Source organism: Martes martes, assembly GCF_963455335.1.
Source record: "Martes martes genome assembly, chromosome: 2".
Lineage (NCBI taxonomy): Eukaryota > Metazoa > Chordata > Mammalia > Carnivora > Mustelidae > Martes > Martes martes.
This window is the reverse complement of record NC_137889.1, coordinates 58,343,734-58,353,695: the sequence shown is the minus strand read 5'-3', so window position 1 is coordinate 58,353,695 and position 9,962 is coordinate 58,343,734. Positions and strand designations below refer to the sequence as shown.

General features: G+C 41.7%; 1 protein-coding gene across 1 annotated transcript in view; it reads right to left on the bottom strand.

Annotated features, from left to right (window-relative positions):
• Nucleotides 1–8,330: 8,330 nt before the first annotated feature.
• INTS9 (integrator complex subunit 9) overlaps nt 8,331–9,962 on the bottom strand; it is a 102,255-nt gene continuing 100,623 nt past the window's right edge. The window contains exon 17 of the mRNA XM_080795429.1: nt 8,331–9,065. Within this exon, the coding sequence (XP_080651555.1) occupies nt 8,889–9,065 (177 nt within the window). The 3' untranslated portion in view covers nt 8,331–8,888. The remainder of the gene's footprint in view (nt 9,066–9,962) is intronic.

Below are 9,962 nucleotides of genomic sequence, written 5' to 3'. Positions count from 1 at the left end.
AGTTTCTTATTTAAATAACCAAAGGGACAACTCTTTGACATAAAATAATTTTGCCAGTCAAGGCCCAGCGACACAACAAAAAACACACTAGTTATTTTAACAAAGAGAATATAATTAGAGATTTAGAAGAAAACAAAATATTTTGTCCCATATCAAGACATGTGGAAAGAAATTCCATGATCCGAACAACTGAAGTTCAGCACAAAGACATGGTTTATTCTCAGAGCAAAATAATAGCAATTTATCTAGTTGTAACCTGGGACAAAGTTGAGTAAGGTTTTTCACTGTCAGCACTGTTGAGATTTGGACCAGATGATTCATTACTGTGGGGAGTGGGGGTGTGGGGGACCTGTGCAGTATTGGTGGCCTTGACCCACTAGATTCCCATGGGGAGCAAAATTACCCCTGGTTGAGAACAATTGGTTTCGGTCATGTGACCTTTAAATTTACAATAAAAGGAAAGGAACCAAGTTCACAACCAGCTTTATGGATCACTACGCATAAAAATATATTCTAGCGCAAGCAACTCTGCTCACACAAAACACAAACAACCACAAATCCTATTTTAGATAAAATTACTACAGAGCACCTACAATGGTATTGACATGTGCAGTTAGTATGATAGTCATACAAGCCTGGTATCAGTATTGAGCACTTGAAACATGGCCAGTATGAACTGAGATGTGCTGTTTAAGTGTAAAATTCACTCTGGAGTTCAAAGATGAAGTCCCAAGAACATAATACTCTTTCACATTGATTATATGCTAAAATAATAGAACTTTGAATATAACGAGTTGCTTAAAATATATTGGTAAAATTATACTTACTTCTTTTTGCTTTTTTTGTAATTTTATGTATATAAAATTACACACATGGCTTGCATTTGTAGCTTGCACTGTGTCTCTACTGGACAGTGCTGGGCCTAGAATCATGGGTACCACTATTCATCCTTACTACAACTGCTGAGAAACTGTACATCAAGTTCAACAGGTGTGTATCTTCTTGGAAGACAAGTTACCACTAATGCCAACTCAGGCGTACATGAAGTTCATGACTGTTAACAATGTGTCTGTTCAAGGTAGATTTTTTTTTTAAGATTTTATTCATTTAGGGGCACCTGGGTGGCTCCATGGGTTAAGCCTCTGACTTTGGCTCAAGTCATGATCTTAGGGTCCTGGGATCAAATCCTGCATCGGGCTCTCTGCTCAGCAGGGAGTCTGCTTCCCCCCCCTCTCTCTCTGCCTGCCTCTCTGCTTACTTGTGGTCTCTCTCTGTCAAATAAATAAAATATATAAAAAAATATTTTATGCATTTATTTGACAGTGAGTGAGTGAGCACAAGCAGGCAGAGCGGCAGGCAGAGGCAGAGGGAGAAGCAGGCTCCCTGCCGAGCAGGCAGCCCCTTGTAGGACTCCACCCCAGGATCCTGAAATCATGACCTGAGCCAAAGGCAGACGCTTAACAACTGAGCCACCCAGGCGCCCCTAGAATTAAAATATTTTCGTTCTGGTAGAATTTACATAACTTAAAAATGACCTTTTAACCTATTTTTAAGTGCACAGTTCAGTGGCATTAAGCACACTCACAGTGTATGACCGTCACCACCAGCAATTCCCAGGCTTTCTCATCTTCCCCACAGGAAATCTGTGCCCATTAAACAGCAGCTCCCTATTCCTCACTCCCGTCAGCCCCTGACAACCTCAGTGTTGTCTCCATGAATTTGTCTTTTTTGGACATTCATATAAACGAACTCATACAATAGCGAGTCTTTTCTGTCTGGTTTATTTTACTCAGCATTTTTTAATGTTCAACATGCTGTAGTATGTGTCAGAACTTCCTTTTTTCTTTAATTTTTAAGTAGGCTCCATGCCCAGCATAGAGCCCAATGCCGGGCCTGAACTTACAACCCTGAGATCAAGACCTGAGCTGAGATCAAGAGTCAGATGCTTCACCACCTGAGCTACCCCAGGGCCCCCAGAACTTCCTGTTTATGGCTGGTAATATTCCATATTACACACACCCACACAGTCCTGGAAATTTGTTCCTCTGTACTTAATGAGAAATTTAGGAGAAACTCCAGTTTTTATCTGTTATTCTTGCAAGCTAAAATCAAAGGAGCACATTGGGACGCCTGGGTGGCTCAGTCAGTTAAGCGGCTGCCTTAGGCTCAGGTCATGATCCCAGCGTCCTGGGATTGAGTCCTGCATTGGGCTCCTTGCTCGGCGGGGAGCCTGCTTTACCCTCTGCCTCTGCTTGCCACTCTGTCTGCCTGTGCGCTCTCTCTCTCTCTCTCTCTCTCTCTCTCTCTGACTAATAAATAAATAAAAAATCTTTAAAAAAAAAAGATTTAAAAAAAATCAAAGGAGCACAATGCACAGATTAAAACAGGTGCCTAAAAAATGTTCATTGATGATTGGAAGGGCCTACTGATGACTGGAAAAGACTTTATAACATCAAAATTCACTATTTTCAAAATACCGTATTATAACTAGTTACTAGATGAAACATTTATATTAGCTCATCTCAAAAATGTCAGCAAACTTTTAGTTGATCATGTTTTTCGTAATCCAAAATTTGTATATTCAAGTTAAAGTTACTTTTTATTTGTAAAAAAAAAAAATAAAGTTACTTTTTATTTGTGATTGATTTCCTAACCGGATGTCAGGAAGACTCATAAATGGGTTAGGAATTATTACCATGGCTTGTCGTAGAGAAGGGTAAAAGGTAAACCCTGCTAGCACAAGAATTATTGTGCACAGGATGCCCTCTGTTTTTTACTGTGGTCTCACATAACAATATAAGAAAACAAGAAGTAAGTTGTGGGCAAAATGCTCTTGACAACCTGTGGTACCATGACTCAAAAAATGCTTAAGTTTAATACATGTAGAATAATGTTTCACCAGCTTTACTGCTATTATTGACATACATACCATGCCAGTTTAAGGTGCTGATTTGGTACACGTACACACTGAGAAATGATTACCATGCTAAAATTAGCTAACAGCTCCATCTCCTCACATAATGATCATTTTTGCGGTGATAACTTTTAAGATCCATTCTTCTAACTTCCAAGTACTTTTTAAAATAGTATTGTTAATTGGTCACCATGCTGTACATCTATCAGGGCCCCAGAACTTACTCATCTTATAGCTGAAGTTTGTACCCTTAGACCAACATCTCCCAATGCCCTCACCTCCGAGCTCTGGCAAGCACTATTCTACTATTTCTTTGAGTTTGCATTTTTTAGATTCCACATAGAGTGAGAACAGACAGGAATACCTTGGAGATACTGCGGGTTCAGTTCCAGGCCACTGCAGTAAGGAGAATATTGCAACAGCGAGTCAAATCAGGTGTTTGGTTTCCTAGGGCATATCAAAGTTATGTCTATAGTGTCGTCTATTAAGTGCACAAAAAAAATACATACCTTAATTTAAAAATACCTCCCTGATAAAAAATGCTGACCATCATCTGAGCTTTTAGCTAGGTGTAATCGTTTTGCTGCTGGAGGGTCTTGTCTTGACGCCAGTGGCTGCTGATGATCAGGGTGCGGGTGTCGAAAGCTGGGGTGGCCGCTGCAATTTCTCAAAGTAAGACAACAGTGCAGTTCGCCACATTAGCTGACTCTTCCTCTCATGACTTCTCTGCAGCTCGTGATGCGGTTTGATAGCATTTTACCCACAGAACTTTCAAAACTGGAGTCACTCCTCTCACACCCTCCTGCTGCTTTAGCAACCCAGTTTCTGTAGTATGCTCAATTCTTTGCTGTCCTTTCAACAGTTTTCCCTGCATCCTCACCAGTAAGTTCCATCTTAAGAAACCACTTAGCTCATGCGTGAGAAGCAACTCCTCACCTGTTCAAGTTTGATCACGAGCTTGCGGCAGCCCAGTCCCATCTTCAGGCTCCACTTCTAAGTCTAGTTCTCTTGCTGTTGCCACCACGTCTGCAGTCACTTCCTCCACTGAAGTCTGGAAACTTCAGCTTGTCGAAACAGCAGTATCTGCGATGCGCTACATGAGGTGTGGCTGGACAGTGTTTATCTTTCTTGGATTTATTTCACATATAGCCAGCCCTCAGGGTCCATCCATGTTGTTGTAAAAGGCAGAATTTGTGTGTGTGTGTTTAATGGCTGAATAATATTCCATATTGTGTGTGTGTCCATTTTCTTTATCCATTCATCCATCAATGGACACTCAGGCTGCCCGTATCTGAATGACTTCATTTCCTTGGTCTCTATGTCTAGAAGTGGAATGCCGGATCACACTGTATTTTCAATTTTTTGAGGTACTTCATACTGTTTTTCCACAGTGGCGGCGGCACCAGTTTACATTTGTCCCAGCAGTGCACAAGGGTTCCCCTTTCTCCACATCCTCGCCAATACTTATTTCTTGTCTTTCTGAGGATAGCTGTTCTGACAGGTGTGAGGTGGTGTCTCATTGTAGTTTTGAACATTTACATTTTCCTGACAATGAGTGATGTTGAGCACCCTTTCATGTACCTGATGGCCATTTCTCTGTCTTCTCTGGAAAAATGTCTATTCAAGTCCTTTGCCCATTTTTAAATCAAATTGGTTTTGTTTTGCTGTTGAGTTGTATGAGTCCTTTATATATTTTGGGTATTAATTCCTTATCATATAGATGGTTTACAAATATTTTCTTCCATTCAGTAGGCTGCCTTTACTTTTGCTGAGAGTCTCCTTTGCTGTGCAGAACTCTTTTCAGTTTGATGTAGTTCTACTTGTTGATGTTTGCTTTTGTTGTTTGTGCTTGATGTCCTGTCCAAAAAATTATTGCCAAGGCCAGTGTCAAGCAGCTTACTTCCTATGTTTTCTTCTAGTAGTTTTGGGCCTCAAATTTAAAGCTTTAATCCTTTTCAAGTTAATTATTGAGTGGTGTAAGATAGCAGCTCAATTTCATTCTTCTGTATGTGGTTATAGTTTCCCATTTATTAGACTACTCTTTTCCCAAGGAGTATTCTTGGCTCCCTTATCAAATATTAGTTGACTGTTTAAGTGTGGGTTTATTTCTGGGCTCTCTGTACCATTGGTTTATGTGTCTGTTTTTATGCCAGGACCATACTGTCTTGATTACAATAGCTTTGTTATAAAGCTTGACATCAGGAACTATGATGCCTCCAGCTTTGTTCTTTTTTGAGATTACTTTGGCTGACTATTCAGGGTCTTTTGTGGTTCCACAAAAATTTTAGGTTTTTTTTTTTTTTTCTATTTCTGTGAAAAATGTCATTGGAATTTTGCTAAGGATTTCATTGAATCTATAGATGGGAAAATACTGTTTTTATGATGCAACTAAAACCCACAACGCACTGCCAAGCAGCAGCAGAGACTGTGGTATTTAAACTTCAGTAAATACACTCATGATTGATGTTGGCTCTAGCCTCTGGTGAGATTAGACATTTTCGGCCAAGTTCTACAGGGCCTGTCTCTAGGTTTTACTTGCCACTTCCTCTGGAGTTGTAGTTGGTTATTTCTAACCTTATTCTGGGTTTAAAGAAGAGGATTATTGTTTACCCACAGTTCCACTGCAGTGAATTTGAGAACATCAGATACTTCCTACCTACCCACGATGTGGCATGAAACAATGAGACAATATTCAACTCTCCTTATGGCCACAGGGGAAAACTGGACTTGGGGCCAGAGAGAAGTGTCTCCTTTTCGTATCCACCTGTTTGCTTGCTCACAGGAATGTTATCATCAGACAGCTTTGGAGGCTTCTTCACTCTTGTTTCTGTTACTACTTCACTGTAGTTTGGAAGAGCCAACTCCTGCCTGTGTAGGACAGCTGTGACGTCCAAAAGCTTCAAGCTCCCAAGGGATCAGGAGAGCAGTAGCTGTTACCTTTACTTGAAAAGAAGTGGACTAATAGGGATGCCCCTGCTTCCAGGCCTGCTCCTGCTCCTGCTCCCAACATGTGACATTATGGTAAGGCAGATACCACCTATTGGCTATGTTCTGGGGAAAGTTGCTTAATCTCTGTACCTCAGTTTCCCCGTCCAACATCTTATTTGTAGCCCTGTGGAGAGACAACCCTGAGGCAGGAGCATCCAGCCAGGCCACACCAGATTCCTGACCCACAGAAATGGTGAGATAATGAATGTTGCTTTAAGCCACTGAGTTTTGGAGTAATTTGTTACACGTTAATAAACACACCACTTCTTAGATTTAACGAAATAATAAAAATAGGTTCCTCTTCACTAGTAATGGTTTTTCAATGACTATTTCATCATTAGGATTTTGTTGGGCTTGAGTAGAAATTGTTCTAGATGTCCAACTCTTCACCAGGTCATTGTCAATAGTCAGCCCCCATCAGTATAATCATGGCGTGGGAAGGCAGGTTCTGTTGTTCCTTCTGGATCTTTTACTAACCAACCTAGTTTAATATCCAAATCTCTGAACTCTAGGCAGTTATTCGTAACTGCTCCAGCTCTAGATTTTCTCTCCGCTCTAACAAATGATTCTTTGCTTCTTCCTGCCTCTCTGGCTTTTGCCACTCAGTAGGTGGTGGTGACTTGATTACAGTTTTTAGAATTTCTAAGTTATTACTGGCTTGTCAGTTTACAGACTGATTTGCACTTACATACCGTTTGTTTCTTCGGTAATCACCTCTCAAGGGATCAATGCCTTGGGCTCTCTGAGCAAGCCCTTTAATTGAAATCAAACTGGAACAAATCCAAGTAAAATAAGCATTTTGATTTTCTTGAGTTTATACTGCTTCACATTTTGAAAGATCCTTGAAATTTAACTTGATTTCTCACAAAAGTTTTGTCAGGAGGTCTTCTACATGTGCTGCATATTTACAGTCTCCTCCTAAAAAAACACAGGTAAGCTTTCTATAGCAACCAATCTCCTGTAACGTCAATCCCCATCCAAGGCTATAGGTCCCCCCAGTTCATTCTGTAGATGCATCTTAGGCCCCCTGATTGGTTGGAATGACCTGTACCATAGCCAACAGAGGCCTGTCAAAGCTGAGCATTCCTGTGCCCACCCCTGTCAAAGGAAGCTGCTTGTTTTCCTCCTCATGAAGAACTCCTCCACTGGCAGGGCCGCTCCAGAGAGAGGACGGATGGTCTGTCAACTCTCTCTAAAACCTGAGCCAGTAACAGAACTGTACGTAGTTCTTGGCTCACTAAATCCCTTCGTGATGCACAGCTGCTGGCCAAGTTGGAGGACTGATTACTGAATGAATGTCAACCAGTCTAGAGAGATCGTAGGAGCAGGCTGACCTGGGCCTACTTCCACAGTTGACCAATTCTAAGACCTGTGCTCTTTATCCTCCTTCTTCCAACAATAATACTTGCAAAACTGACACATCTGTTACAACTGATGGTATCTTAGATGAGGTAAATATCTGTGTTAAGCAGTTAAGAAGCAGCATTATTGTAAATGTAGTAGCTTACTATTATTATAAGGGTCTACGGGCATCTGAGTTTAATGCTCTGCTTAATGCAGAGAATCCTGATCATCTGTGGCAAGGGCAGCGGTGAGCATGGATTAACTAATGGAGCCTGGGCTGTGTGTTCTGGATCTTTCCCCAAAAGGTTAAAGCTGCTGTGACTAATCTGTGCTGGTGTTTCGTTTTTTTTTTAAAAAACATTTTATTTATATGTTTATTTGAGAGCGCACAAGCAGGGATGGGGTAGGGGGAAGGAAGAGGGACACACAGACTCTGTGCTGAGCATGGAACCCGACAAAGGGCTAGATCTCAGGGTGCTGAGATCATGACCTGAGCCAAAATCAAGCGCTGGATGCCTAAGAGACTGAGCCACCCAAGTGCCCCTGTGTTGTTTTTTATACAGACACAGCTCAGATAAAGTTAGGCAACTTTTCATACAATTTAAGAAACATATGTCTGAATTTTCTAAATAATGTTGGGTTATATGCTTGCACGCACCAAACTAAAATTTGCTATGGTATTTTTTTTTTCAAAGATTTTATTTATTTGACAGAGAGACACACCGAGAGAGGGAACATAAGCAGGGGGCATGGGAGAGCAAGAAGCAGGCTCCCCGCTGAGCAGGGAGCCCGATGTGGGGCTTGATCCAGGATCCTGGGATCATGACCTGAGCCAAAGGCAGACGCTTAACCACTGAGCCACCCAGGTGCCCCGTGCTATGGTATTTTTTAAGTAGATTGCACGCCCAACATGGAGCCCTACACGGGGCCTGAACTCACGACCCTGAGATCAAGAGTCAGACGCTTAACCAACTGAGCCACCCAGGTGCCCCATTATGGTATTTTCTCAATTTATGCTGTTCTGTACCATTATTTTTTCGGATACTAAATCAATGTATACATTCTAGGTTCAACAGAGCACATGTACTTCTATAAAAAATAAGTTTTATTAACAAAATGGGCTCACAGTATAAAATACAGATAGATGGTTCATTATACCAAAATGTTTTTAAATCATCTTTCTTCTTAGGTATAGCACTGTAGACAAGTAAATAAAACACAAGCAAAGATTTGTTCCTCCTGCCCAAGGCCTATGAAACCATGAAAAATGAAGACTGCTAAGTCAGTCATTTTTTACCTCCCCTTCCACCATTAACCTCTTGGAAACTGCATCTGTTCCACTTACATTTTTTAGCTTGCTGCCTTACCAACCTGGCCACCCAAGAGAGGCAAAATTGGGAAGAGAATGAGTTCAAGTTTAAAGCAAAAGTTCTTGCCCAAAATGGAGTGGAAATCCAGCCCAGGAGCTTCTGGCTGTAACTGCTGACAATCAGGTCCCTCAAGGGCTACTTCTTTATTCCTTAAGCCAGAGAACACCACAAAGTCTACGGCCCACTTTTTCTGTCCTTCCTCAGTTTGTGCCGGCAGCCCCAGCGGAGGACTGCAGGATTTCAGTGAAGTAGAAATGGCTTAGATGTTCCTTTTAGAACTTCTGTAGGAATTTGAGAACGAGGTCCCGCAGTCGTACCCTGAGCATCTCATCATTATCACAAATGATATGAGTCGAATCTTCCTCAATCTGGATGAGTGTCTCGGCTTCCTGGAGCAGGACAATATGGCCCTTTGCTGTGTCTTCCACCTTAATATCGCTGAAGCCATGCTGCTCCAAAAGAAGAAGAGAAAGCAGATGATGGATACTCTGAAAGCAAGAGGCTGACTGAAAGGCAGGAGAATACTGCAGCAACTGATGGTTTTAAGAAAGGATACTTCCTAGGCTTGGCCAAACTGAACATTCTAGAAACTGTCATTTTTGATGCTCCCCAATACAATTCTTCAGACTTGTCACAAGATCTCCTATAGCAACAGAATTAAAAAACAGCTTCGTACACTCTAAAAGAAGCCTCCAAACATGCCAAATCTCATGGAAAACACAACAAAATTTCTGTAACCTGCTTAAGCTTTTGAGTTATCTGAGGAGCACATCCAAGCGCCTGGGTTCAGAAGTCTGGGGTGCTGGACTGTCCATCACCAGCCAAAGGTTCCTGATTAAAAAAAAGCTTCACCCCATCCCAGAAAAATGCCATTCCTAAAAGCAAGATATCAATGGCCTTGTGATCTGGCAAATCCTTCTCAAGGGAGAATGAGACAAGGTAGGACAGCAAATCCTTCTTTAACTACCTTAATGTGAGTTATAGAATTTTCTTACATATCACACATAAAGTTGGGAAGAGGAAAAGGAGAAATAAGACTGATTTGCCTGAAAGGGACACAGGATAGGTAAAGAACATGGGCTAGGGAGAATTTCTCCCCTTAATTCCAGAAAGCTCATGTGCAGGTTGGGGCAGATCCTAAGGGTCAAGTTCTATACAAGCCAGGCAGAACTAGTGAAGGTGCTTCTGGGAAAGGAAGCTGTTTCACGCTTTTAAAAAACAGGTCAAGCTGAGTCCTACCAATAGGGGCCGGAGGAGTACAAGATCTGGAGGAAGCAGTTACTGCTGTGTTCACTGCATCATACGGGGACGCTCCCAGGCTCATTCCCACGCAGTGCCCCCACCCT